At 39.0% G+C, this 13491-nt stretch overlaps 1 protein-coding gene across 3 annotated transcripts in view; it reads right to left on the reverse strand.

Annotated features, from left to right (window-relative positions):
• foxp4 (forkhead box P4) overlaps positions 1-13491 on the reverse strand; it is a 138062-nt gene that overhangs the window by 84624 nt on the left and 39947 nt on the right. For all 3 annotated transcript variants that reach the window (XM_015372452.1, XM_015372451.1, XM_015372450.1), the window contains exon 2: positions 2661-2840. In XM_015372452.1, coding sequence (XP_015227938.1) covers positions 2661-2831 — 171 coding nt within the window. In that variant the 5' untranslated portion in view covers positions 2832-2840. The remainder of the gene's footprint in view (positions 1-2660; positions 2841-13491) is intronic.

Here is a 13491-nt window from a genome sequence, read left to right on the forward strand (position 1 = left end):
TAAAAAAAAGATCGTTTACAGACCCCCGAAACGCCGGCTTCGTATGGATGAGAGGCTGGGTTGGTGAAAAATGTGTGCGTTTAGGCCAGGGTTCGACTTCGTGTGGACGGGGCATGAGTTTACCGGAAGTTTTGTATCTAACATGCCCTTGTTCTTCATTTTCCATTAGCTTTTACAGACTATTTTTTCACTCCCACAGTAATACGGGACAAAGTGCGTTCCTTTTCCACTAAATACAGGACAGGTACTTTCACACTTTGGCTGGTTTTAGCTGAAGCAAAACACTAACACACGATTTTCATGTGATTACAAACATACAAAACATGGTGTCTTAAGGCCAATTTATGCTTCTGACGCATAGCTCCTGCAACTGTCAAATCTGTCTCTGTGCGCGACCACGCCCCCGCCCAAACGCAGAGGTTCTGCAATGCGTCAAACAGTTGCAAACCCGCACAGACCTCAAACGGAAGTGTGCAGACAAAAAGCAGCTGTGATTGATCCTTGGTATGGCTGTCTGTGTGGTCGTCCTTCGTGATTCGGTGCCGGAGCGCGCCATTTTTAAAAACCAAGGAACAACTATGATGGACAACTACGACAAAAGGTTAATCGAAGAGGTTTGGAAGTACAACCACTTGTACAATGCCTCAGACAAATTATAGATAGATGCCAAGGTCTCTGTCAAAACAAAGTTCTCGTGACAATCCGCTGAAGTTCTCGCGAGTTCTCGAATAAGCTCTCCATTGCGCTTTAGCCGTAAACTGCTGTGCGTCCCTAGAAATTCCAGAGAGACGGTGTAGAAGCATACCAGCAAAACTAGATCGCGACCAGACCCAAGCAACATTTGATGTGTGCGCTTTCAGAAGTCTAATCCACCCTTTACTCTACATAAACACAAAGCAAACAAAAATCAATTGCATCTTCAATTTCAGAATATAATTTATTTATTATTATTTTTATTGCAGTTATATTTCAAATGCCAATTATTTTTCCAGCTCAAAATTCTGTAGATGTAGCATTTGGGCTTCGTGTGTGGTGTGTACACCTTTTTGTAAAGGCCCAGGTCCTTCAGCAAAGCAGTCAGCAGAAAGTTATTTGTATTTTTAAAGAAGGAAGAAAAAACAAGTGAAAAAATGTGTTCCAAGATGTTTCCAGGAAAGGTTTTGACACAATGGCCAAAGTGAGTCTGAATATTTGTGTAAGAGTTGGCCGTTCACACAAGAGAAAAAAAAACAGCATTAACCGCTGATGTTTCAAGCTGACGTGTCAAACACAAGCAAACACCACTTCATGAATCATTGGAAAAAAAAGAAATTTGGTTAAAAAAGCTGCCTCCCACATCTATGACAAACCAGTTCAAACTCCTTATGCATCTGATTTGTCTTTGGAGTTTTGTCAGTCAGGTGATGATTTTAAGAGAGTTTCTTTCATTCTTTTCTGTTTTCAGGCAATAATATATCAACAGGAACCTCATGTGCACCATTTTATATGGTGAACCGGGTCCCAGTGGAGTTAGACGAGACATTATGAGTGGAGGACAATTAAAACATCAACGAACAAACCTGTCAAAGCTTTTCACTGCTCACAAAGGCAAGATTTATGATAACCAGAGCCTGTCACATCTGTACATTACATCAGAGCTTGGCGTGCTCTAGGCATATGCTCATTTTTTAATGACAGTTTTTTTAAAATGTTAGATTTTTGTTTTATTTTCTTTACAGATAAATGTTGAACTATACCATCCCTGCAGTTTAAAGCCTTTAAAGCTATTAAATTGGCCCCCTCCCACATCTGTTGCTCGTCAGTCGAGGTTTCCCTTTTTTTGGGTTAAAATTTATAATATTTATTTTTAAAAAATGTTTGCATGAATTGTTGCTTCTTTCGAAGGTAGAGAACTACATTTTGATTGGTTCAAAAAGTCAAAGGAAATGAACAGATTTTTACTCTTTTCTGTGACAATGCTGGCCAATACTTCATAGTATTTTACAAAGTAAAGCATTTAGACAGAAGGTTAAATGCAGGACAGCAGGATCTACAAACATAAAATGGCATGCACAAGCTCCTTGTTTGCTACCCCACTGAATAAGATCAAAAACAGACACAAGGGTGTACCTAAGATTGCTAAACAATAAAAAAATCTGAGCTGACCATAATGCCTTTTTCAGCTGCCTTCACACACCTATAAGAAAATGAATGATTCCTTAACAAGCAGTTCCTATTTAAGAGCTTAGATTTAATAGAAAAATTAAAACCCAACTACAGATAAATAGCCACAATAAAATATATTACAACAGTAGCTGTTGAAGAGATTTCTGCTTTACAGTTTTTACACAAAAGCAGCCCAGTAAAAAAGATGCTTTAAAATGGTTGTGTAATTGTTTGATAAGACAGCCATGAAAAAGAGAAAAATGTTTTGAAGTTTGAAGGTTTTGCACAATGTGAGAATGACAAACACGCCCAGTCCTGTTGTGTACAAACTGTTCAGCACAATTTAGTGAACATAAGTATGTTGCACAAGTTGCAGATGTCGTAAAGCAACTCTTTCACTCAACATGTTGTCGGTTGCATGCATCCTAAGTGAACAGAAGCACACAAAGGGGCGCAAAGCATAAACAGTCCGTAGGCGTGCACACACACACACACACACCCACACACACCCCTACCTGTTGCTGCTGCAGGTGCAGTAAGTCAACCGGACTGATCTCTCCATTGGTGTCTCCATTGGACCCGCCTTCTCTGCCTCCCCCTCCGTCTGATTGGCTGCTAAGGCTGCTGACTCCGTTTTGGTTGGACGGTGTTGTTCGAATGGTCTCAGAGGCTGATTCCACCATCATCACTGTCACCTGTATGGAAAAAAGAGAGGAGCAGCAAAAGATTAAACTAAAAAGACCAGAATGCAGTGAATGAAATAGTTATCTGATCAGGAAAGCCTGCTAAGAAGGTAACAGCATGGCACTTAGTGTGTTTATATTTATATTCACTAAGAGCTTCGGTGATGAACTTTTCACACTTTAAGCAACACCTATAGCAGAAACTTTTTTTTTTTCGTACTCATGAATGCAGGTTGTGGCGCTTGTAGATAAGGATCAGACGAGCATCAAATCTAAACTGACAAGGCCCTTAATACTCCCCTATATAGTTAAATAACACACACATTTCCCCAATAATCAGATATGGCATGTGTGTACTGTGTGCAAGCTGGGATCAGGTTGGTCTTTGAGACGGATCTGTTTGATGCGCCTTCAGAGGGGCCTCCCTAATTAGAGCGCGTTCCCTGCGCCAAAAAACCTGACAAAACGAGCCGTTCCTGGATGTGTTGTTGTTTTTTTTTTTTTTTTGGAGAAACAACGCCTCGCAAACACACGGGAGCATTTGCCATCGTTAGGAAGCTGAAGCGTGGGAGAGCGGAGACGTACGCACGCGGAGCGCACGCACGCACACTTGCAGCAAAACAAAACAAACCTTCACACAAGAACGCGAAGGCTGTGAACTCCTAATGATGGCCTCAATCTTGTCTTTCTGCCTCATCCAGTTTTAGAAATTAGCGCAGACAAGTGCACACTTTTAAAGGGAGAAAGTTCTGCTGCTCTTTTTTCCAGCTACCCGGAGTGGGTACACAAAAACGCCATCGAGGCATTCAACCCCGCCTCCTGTGTTGCTACTGTGCGTGATTTTCAGAGGCGTACAAGCCATGCCTTCTGGGGAAACAATAAAAGCTGTTTCATGAGAGGATCTAACTTTTTCTTTTCCTCTGAGGCAAGAACAGGTGAACTGTTGGATGTTTATGTGTCTGCATTTTTTTTTTGTCTGTGAGACTGACAGCGGGTGAGGGTGGGAGAGATGGCTGGTGGCTTTGTTAATGGAATGCTGCCAGATGCTTGCAGACGGACAAGGACCTGAACGTTTTACTGACTGTGGGATAGTGAGCGTGTGCAGGCAGATGGGCTGCTGGGTGTGCTTGTTAAATGGGCTGCTCTTTTAAAGCACAAAAATACTTCTTTTTTTCTTGCTGAGGTTGCCTCCCGCTGAGATGATACGTTATTTATCTAAAGTTTTTTCCCATACCTGATCTGTCTGCTCTACTGATGATTGAGGTGGTTAAAAAACAAATTGTAATGGTTTTTTTTACCCTTAAAGCTCAATTTGAATTCTGCATCCCTGAAAGGAAAAACACTCTTGCTCTAAAGAATGATAAAAACACAACTTCTTTAAAAGAGAGTTGATTTTATTTAACATAATCAACAAAAAAGGATCTAAAGAATTAAACCCCAGAAGCCTCACAACTATATGTTGATTAAATATCTCTGGTAAAGCGGTACAGTTAGTGATTTTGCTACATTTATTTCATCTTTTTTTAAGTTGATTATAGTTTTTATCACCTCTGATGTGTTATTCTGTTAGTTTTTCTTTTTATAAACAGGATCTCAACACCTTAAACATGTTGATTCAACATCCCAAGTAGGGGGTCATATCCCCAGATAGAAAAATATGAGCCATTCAATGTTGAAATATGGTTAGACGGAAATATTGGCTCCATGTTGAAGCCTGACATCTATATTATACCAAGAGCAGTCGGATAATAATAAGTTGAGTCAATGTGAGGTTTCCAACCATAACTGCTATTATGGTCATTCAAACCATCTTTTAAATCATCTACATGTAGATTTGTGTTGAATTAATACTGAATTAAAATTGATTTATGTACATTTGACCTAAAAAATAAAAATCTTATTTTCTAAAGCCATTGTGATTAGAAAGGTTTTTGTTTTTTTTTTTTTTTTGTTTTTTAGCTGATAGGTCTATATCGGAACATACCATTACCAGGTAGTTGAATTATCACTGGTGTTAAACACGCCACAGACAGCATAGACGTTAGCATTTCAATCATTACATTTCAGCCAACTTTTATTCAATGACATCCTTTAAGATTTAGTTAATGAGCTAGAAGTGGATGATAGTTGATTCACCTTCAACCATTTTGACCATAGTTCAACATCAAATTTACATCTTTGTCACCTGGCTCCCCACCTTTAGGAACCAACGACTTAGGCTGAGAAAATAAAAGGAAAAAGCTAAAAAAAGAAAGCTGATATTAAGTTATTTAAAACACGCAAAGCTGCCTGAGGAGGTTTTGGATCACCACCAAAACTTTAACAATGAGAGAATGAGTGAAGTCTGTTTAACTGAAGGTAAAGATCAGTTCCAGCCTTCTACTAGTAAAGGTTTCAGCAGCAGCTGAAAGATTACTGAACTTGTGGGAAATCATAAAATTACTAATGGATATGTCTGATTCCTAACATTCAACACTGGTAACGTGGGATGATTAAGTGGTTTTTTATTGTTTTCAAGTCACTGGTTGTTAAAAGTCTTTCCTTTGCTGCTTCCTGCAAATTATTATTATAAAATTATTATCATTTTCTATTTTATTTTTTCTTATTATTTGTTTTTTTATTTCTTCATAGATTTTTTTTATTTCTGTTATTCAGAGAGATTTTTGCAGATGAAATTCTTTTTAAATTGTGTTTCACAGTTCGCTTTAATACAGATGCTCAGTCTTGACCAATGAAAATGTTGTTTTCATTGGTCAATGTTGTCGTCCACGCAGAGCAATAAAAAGGTATCTTCACTCCTCACCCCAGAAATGAAGACTATGGGATCTTTAAAATACAATTTGAAAAGAATGCAATTCGACAAACTCAATCTGAAAAACATAAAAACATAGAAAACTGAAAATCTGGAAAAATAAATACAACTGAAAAAATGTATTAAAAGCAATGAAATTGGAAAAAAACAAACAAAAAATGTTACTCGCAAAACTTTATTTAGAATGAAGCACAATTTTTTCCCGAATTGCTTTATTTTGTTTTGTTGTTTTCAAATTCCAATTGACAAAAACATGTCCTCTGCTTGCACCAACAATGGAACAGAATTAACTCCATAGATGCATTTTAGCTAGCTGACTTAAACCACCTGAGATGCCTTGGCCCTTATAGAGAGCAAAAAGCTGTCCAAACTCTAAAGCCCTTTTTACATCAGAGTTCTGCATTAGATATGTAACTGGAAACCACCTATTATGGATCAGGTAGAGTCAAACAAAGTGATAAACCAAGTTCTCAAACCAAACAAGTATTTAGAGAATGCAGCTGGTTTCAACTTATAGCCTCCAACTCTAAGGTATTTCTCATTCACACTCTTCAAATACATTCATTTAAATACAAGTAATGTTTGAAGCACCTATATGAGTGTCTTAATTTCTTCACAAGATTCTGCTCAACAATTTTCCCATTCAAAATGTCAGAAATAGCGTTGAGTTCAAGTCATTTAGAATTAAAAAAGCCTTCTGGATGGGAAGCAAAAGGTCTTCAAACTTGCAAACAAAGTCCAGTGGATTGTTTTTAATTTTCTGTTTTTGAATGACTATGACCTGGAAGACTGAGAATCTTCACCGGCATACTCAGACAAGATGGATGCTGGAAGATGATAGCTTGGAACGCCAAACAGCAGCTGCTTGTTGTCTTTGGTTACAGGTTTAGTAATCCCTCCAGAATATAATCAGGGAAGTAATACTGGTGAGTCGGTTCTAACCAGAGGTTGGACCAAGTCATTGCTTTGCAAGGCCTCAAGTGAGTTTTAAATCTCTGTCCTCAAGTCCGGAATCAAGTCTCAAAGACAGGAAACTCTCTTGTGTAGTCCCAACTCTGAAACTTAAAATTTCAAACTTTTTTTGGGAAAAGTTGCATAATATTCCAAATGTAAATAATTGAAATGTGTTATTTTATCTCAACATGTAATAAACAATCATTTACTAATAAAAAAAGTTAACTAAAGTGGGCCTTAGCATTAGAAAAGAAAAGTACATCCTTCATGCAACTTCAAATGTCAATCGAAGTGGAAATGATCAGTCTTTCAGCTTTGCGTGTAGCATTTTGTTTTGTGTCGAGTACTTTCAAGTTTATGTACCTGTAAAAAATTCACTCCTCAAGGGCATATTTGGATTCATTTTTTTTTTTTATTATCCGGTTAATTTGATTTGTTGCACTGCAGCTCGGATAAATGAGGTGCGGATAGACAGAGACGGTGCGTGTTTGATGACTAAAATGAATTACTGGTGCACGCTTTTTAAATAACAGGTTGCTTCAACTTTAGATCATGGGTTAAATATCAACAGGTTCAAGTCATATCCCAGTCGACAGTCATTGTTGTAAAAGTCTAAGTCAAGTCATGAGATTCAGAGCATTTTGAAAGTTATGTCTAAAGTAATAAAATCAATGACTGGAGTCTGATTTGAGTCCGAAACGCCTGGTATCAGTTGATTCTACTGTTTTTTTTTTTTTATTCAGCCATTTTCCTCTTGGAATCTACTCTTCAGAGAACTCAGGACTCAAGTAAAGCATTATTGCGACACGTAAGGTTAGTCACTTAATGCTGGACCTCACTCCTCCTGTCTTCCTGCGTCCCATCCACTTCCTCTTTCGTCCAGACCTCTCATGGGTCAAATTACTCCCCGAGGTAATATTATGAAACGAGGCATAGTGCTGAGTGATCAGCACATCTTGCCACACAGTCCACTGACTTTGCACTGCAGTAGAAACTCCTCACATCATCACACATTTCACCGAGCATGAATCACCAGCCTGCTATCTAGCCCACGCTAAACTGAGCGGTGCCGTAATGTACTGTACAACCATCTGCTTCTTACTCTTCCTCATTGACCTTATTAGCGGCCAAGGCGGAGGCAGATAAAGAGACGGAGCTCACAGGTGGACAAGGACCTAATGGGAGAGCGGGGTGTGTGCACAGCCTACACCCTGCTTCAGTACCAAGTCAATGTGGAGCTACGCTCGTCTAAAGGGTGTGTGCTTTATCATATCCTGTAATGGGTGTATATAAGCTGGTGTAATGGAGGTCGGGAAAAAGGCAGGGGCATAAATCTACTCTGAAGTCTTTGATTAGGGTTATGATACTCACATAGACACACACAGAGAGACAGCTTTAAGTGTTTCTGGCAGTGAAGAGGAGCTACCCATGCAGAGGCCTGCCTCAACCCGCCGTCACTCTTTCTGCATGTCTTTTTCTCGCACTTTCTATCCCCCCCCCAATGCTAAAACCCATCTCTCTCTCGCTCTTTCTGTGGAGGTGAACCCCTGACCTGAGAGTGTGTGTGAAGAGACATTCCCACTACCCCGAGGGGACGGAGTGAGGGAGGGGCACAGATCAGAGAGATAAAGAATGTGTTTGGAAGAGATGGGAAATAAAAGGCCTCCTTTGCCTTTTAATTGGGATAGTGAGGAGAAGAAGGAAAATGGGACTCAACATGTTTCTGATGACTCTAGCATATGTGTGTGTGTGTGTGTGTGTCCAGGAGGCTGACATCTACCTTTGTACTGTAATGGATTAGCTCACAGCAAGCGCCGCTGTGCATGTGTTTATATGTGCATCTGTTGTGATTGATGAGCGGGGAGAGGAATTAGGATGAGTCCTGTTAAGACACGCCGCTTGTTCAGAAGTTCCTGAAAAAATTTTAAGCACTATTAATAATCAGAAGCCATCGCTGCCTGCTTCTTTCCCACTGCCTGGGTGTTTGGAGTTGCTGAGCCGGAGGCCGTAGCGGACTCCAGGGCTTTGTCCGAGGGGTTTGGCCCTGTCAGATTCCTCGTGGTCACTGCTTGTCAGGTTCCTAAAGCCAGACCAGATTGAGTTTTTCGTTTTTTTCATTTTGTGTGTGTGTAAGTGTGTGCGTAAGAGGGGGAGTGGGTTGTATACAGAGAGTATTTATGTGTGCATCTGTGTTTACAGCAGCTTAGTGAGATAAAAAGTCTTTATCATGTTATGCCTCATGTGGGAATATTTCCAGCAGTCCCCGAACGCCTGTTCTGTTTCCTCCGCCTTGCATCAGCTCACAGGAACGCTGCTTATTAGGCAAAGAACTGAGAGGGAAAAAGACTGGGAGGGAGGGCACGCATAAGAGGGAGGAGGGTGGAAGGGTACAGGGGGGAAAAAAAGGTCTGTACCAGTATCTACACCCTATCATCCATCTACTTTAATCTGACTATTGAATTATCGCTCCTGCACTCTGTTTGCTGACTTTCTCCCCTCTGGTTATGGTAGCTGCTTCAACCCTGGAAAACATTAAAGCCTTCACCCTGAAATAGAATCCACATAGGTTCTTCCTATGATCTTTGATAGTTCAATCAATATTTGTGAACAAGAGGGAAACACTCTAATACAGACAGAGTATCAGAGAAGCAGGAAGCGTAACTTGTTTAGTAATCAGAAAGCCGAATGTTGAGGAGCCGAATGTTGACTTGTGAATTTGTAAAGTTTTAAATCACCGTTAGAGTGGTTTTCTCCAGCTATAGGAAAGCTGCTGTCCAGCATCTCTCTGCTGCAAACTGCCAGACAGCTTTCTGAGCACATAATCCTGCAGTTTAACATGGGGGCATGAAAATAAACTATACAGATTGTTTTTGGTCGGTCTAACCAAAATGTTTTTCCCATTTTTCTTATATATGATAAAAAACACACAATGAAAAAAAATGTAAAGCAAGTCAAACATTTACTGACAAATCAAACAAAAGATTAGCAAAGATAAGGAAACGGAAAGAGCGTTAATGCATGGCTCACGTCATCTCGAAGCACTGCTGCTGAATGCACTAATGAATCGTCGAAGGCCTGCACATATTGATCAATGTCCATACAAGAAAAAAGCCCCAATACTTGCAGAAAATATTGACCAGTCAACGTATCAGTCTATCTCTGCTTTTGTTAAAGTAGAGGCCATTTATATGGAGTCAAAATTCTACCAAAAGTGGACGTAAGCAATACATACTCATAGCAGCAGCTTTGTTTAAAACACAAAAACTATTTAACACATGCATACTGAACGTTTTATGAATTTAGGTTGCACACCATTAGGCCCCCAATATTTCAACAGCATAGGTTCATGCTCCATATATGCCCTCTAGCATTTTATGCTCCTGTAGATTATCTCCTACTCCGGTATGGACCTGTTTCTGTGCCCCCATGTCAAATTTTGTCACTTTTAAGGTGGAACCAACCAAAGCGAGTAAACTGCCTGTGATTGGCTACTTTGAAGCAAATCCCATCTCTTTAGATACATGTTTCTTCTCAACAGTAGTTCAATCTGAAAAACTCACACGAAGAGAAAAGACAATTAGAAGAAATTTATTAATAGAGAACAGCTATTAGTAGGGTTGCCAACTCCCTAAAAATAAAAAAGGACACCTCATGTGACCCAATTGCCTTTACTCCTCCTGGCGTGGGGATTTTTTTTAGCCCCCCTTTTGTGTGTGAAACGATTTTTTTTAACCATTTGACTCAAATCTGCATTGAATTAGATGCATATTTGTGAGTGACATGAATGTATGAAAGACAAATTATTATACATGAAATTAACTTTAATACAAAATAACAAACTCGGCTGAATAAAGTAAGTCCTCTTAAACATACGCCTGTCCTGCTTAACTTTTAACAATAACTAAAAGAATAAATAAATAGTGCACATTTTTGGTGCAACAGCAAACCTGTGCAAACTTGTAAAGATATTTGTCGAAGGTGCACCGCCCCCATAATGCTCTGTTCTGGATCCTGGATTGTTACATATATGTTGTCAGCTCTTTGGTCACAATGCAGCAAAGGGATCTGGACCAAGTTTACCGTACGTTTTGTATCTAATGCGCCCTTGTCCTTCATTTTCTATTGGCTTTTTGGGACAATTTTTTTGCACTCACAGTAATACGGGACAAACTGCGTTCCTTTTCCACTAAATAGGTACTTTTATTTCTAAATACGGAACGATTCCGTTATTCAAGGGACAGTTGGTAACCCTAGCTACTAGCCTAAAGATGTTTTGCGAACTTTACTACCTTAAACTAGAAAGAAAACGGCACTATTTCCAAAGGTAGGATTTCATGAAAAGTAACCAATCACAGAGCGTTTACTTTCTCAGCTTGGGCTCAACCTTAAGGTGACAAAACGCAAGAGAGCAGACAAGGAGTATGAATTCATGGTTGTGACATATTGGGGACGCTTATGGTGCTTAGTCTGTTCACATACAAATTGCCTATAAAGATCAGCAACAAACTAGTCTTTGAATCTTAAAAAAGGAGATTCAAACCTTTTTTTATCCTGTATATTTTCTTAATTAACAACAAATAGATACTAATCAACAAATAAAATAGATATCTTACAGATCACTATTTCAGAGCTGTAATACTCAGCACTGTCCCTCTCCTAATTGTCTGTCAGGTGGGTAAAAAAGGATATACTCCAGCATTGAGAGTGAGCGTGGAAACTAGCAGTGCAACTGGTTACATATTTTATGTGGAGGCTGTTTTTAAAATAGCATTTCATTTGCTTTGAGTGGAAAGTCTGTTAGGTAGTGAACTTGGGGTCGACTACCTGAGCTGATTGCTGCACAAATTTCTAACAAACATTGGTTTAATGTATCTCTGGTACCACATCAGCAACTGAAAAGCAAAAAAAAAGTATAGTATATTGCACAACAGGCACTATTTCTGTATTTCTATATTGAATATGTGTTTATTCTTTATTTTTATGAGATGACAACACTCCTTTGCAGCAGTTTTTTCTTTATATATAAGTGATTATATAGAGCATTTTTCCATAAAAAATGTATTTGTTACTGACAAAGACACAGTATCTTATAGTAAAATTATATTATCTGAATCTATAAAAATTTGTGAAATGCTTGGCGTGATGGGGATTTATTTCATTATAAATGGCATTCACACAATTAAAATAAATCCCTTCAGTTCCTGTCAGTGAGTCCAGAAAATCTCCCTATTTACTGTCAGTAAAGCAGCGCTGAGATTTTTAAGAAAGTGTCAGAGTCTTAGGGGTTCTGCATTTTATCTGTACTCTTGACAGGGACATAAGCGCTGACATATAATGTCGACTTGTGATTCAGTAAACATGAGTTGCACGCCCATATTTTCACACTACAGCCCTTCAAATTTGGAAACGATCCCTGCAGAACATAAACCATGAAGTCAGCCCTGAGGGTGTATGAATAAACCTCAGAACCCAGAAAAAAAAAAGAAAAAAAAACGACTTGATCTGAGCTCTTATGTCACCATTAATCTTGTTTCAAGTTTACATGTAAGACAGAGAAGAAAAACTGTGTAACATATATGTGTCTTGGACAATAACTTACTTTGAGACATAAACAAAACACTACAAGTACAACTGGTAAAACCTCCATAGATTTTAAAGCAAGCTGACCATTTAAACTTTTTAACTAATTATTGTGTTTTTTATATGCCAGTTTTAAAACTAAGCCTACAATTGTTCCTTTTGATAAGCTAATAGTTAGAGTGGCTCAGGTTATCCTGAGCTATCGCTTTAGTTATACTGCTATAGCCTTAGGCTGCCGGAGGACATGGGGATTCTGCTTCATTCTATCTCTATTCTCCAATTCTACATTTTTTGTTTGCTCTGCCTTGTCTCTTCATAGTAGCTTCATCTTGTTTGGTTCTGCCTCTTTGAACCCCAAGTCAGCCTTGGCAGAAGGCAGCCCACACTGAGCCCGGTTCTGAAGGAGTTTCTTCCTATTGAGAGGGAATTTTTCCTCTCCTCTTCATAAATACTCGGTGTAAGGGATTGCTGTAGAGTCAACAGCAAAATGCAGGTCAATGTCTACTGTAAGCATGTCCTGAATAATCTGACTGTATGATCTGAATGAACCGTTTCTGTAAAGAGCATTGAGACTTGTTTAAAATTTTTTAATGAAAATCAATAGGGTGAGTCTCTGACACGACATTTTTATAAAGATGCCCTACTGTACATTGTGTGAGCCAGATATTAATGTGTTTGCTTGTTTTTTTATTTTCTTTATTTCTTGGCAAAACCGCCATAAGCATTCAGTGCCTTTATTTACAGATACATTAGTTACTAGGAAATGTAAGACCAGAGAACAGCAAAACGTTCTCTCAACAAAAATACTCAATAATAAAACCAGAAAACTAGCCCACATGAGTCAGGTAGACACAGAGCTGAAGCCAGCAGCTAACAGCACCACCTCAGGCCTATTTGGCTGCGAGCCATCGCTAACAGGTTTTCTACCAGAATGGAGCTAATGCTAGCTGTCTGCGGCTGCCCTGGCCCGTCTCCAGCTCTAACAGGTGAACTCCATTAGACAGATGGCTAGAGGTGAGCCAGTATCTACAGCAGGCTGCCTGGTTAGACACAGAGGCCAATGGCAAACTAAGAGGAGAATTTAGCAGCATTGGCCTCCAGGTACGACCTCCTATACACTGAAAAAAAATTGAAATCTGTAATAATAATAATTAATTTTTTCTTAAAATAAGTGCATTTGTTCTTGGAGTGAGGAGGCAAAAGATACATTTTGCCAATGGAACAAGACAATTTATATTAAAAATAACAAAACACAATGGCATTTTCTTATTTAGAGAGCATGTTATCTAATTTACGGAGCCCCTCTGATGACATGGT

This window comes from Cyprinodon variegatus, unplaced genomic scaffold (genome assembly GCF_000732505.1).
Source record: "Cyprinodon variegatus isolate N-32 unplaced genomic scaffold, C_variegatus-1.0 Scaffold72, whole genome shotgun sequence".
Taxonomy (NCBI): Eukaryota; Metazoa; Chordata; class Actinopteri; order Cyprinodontiformes; family Cyprinodontidae; genus Cyprinodon; species Cyprinodon variegatus.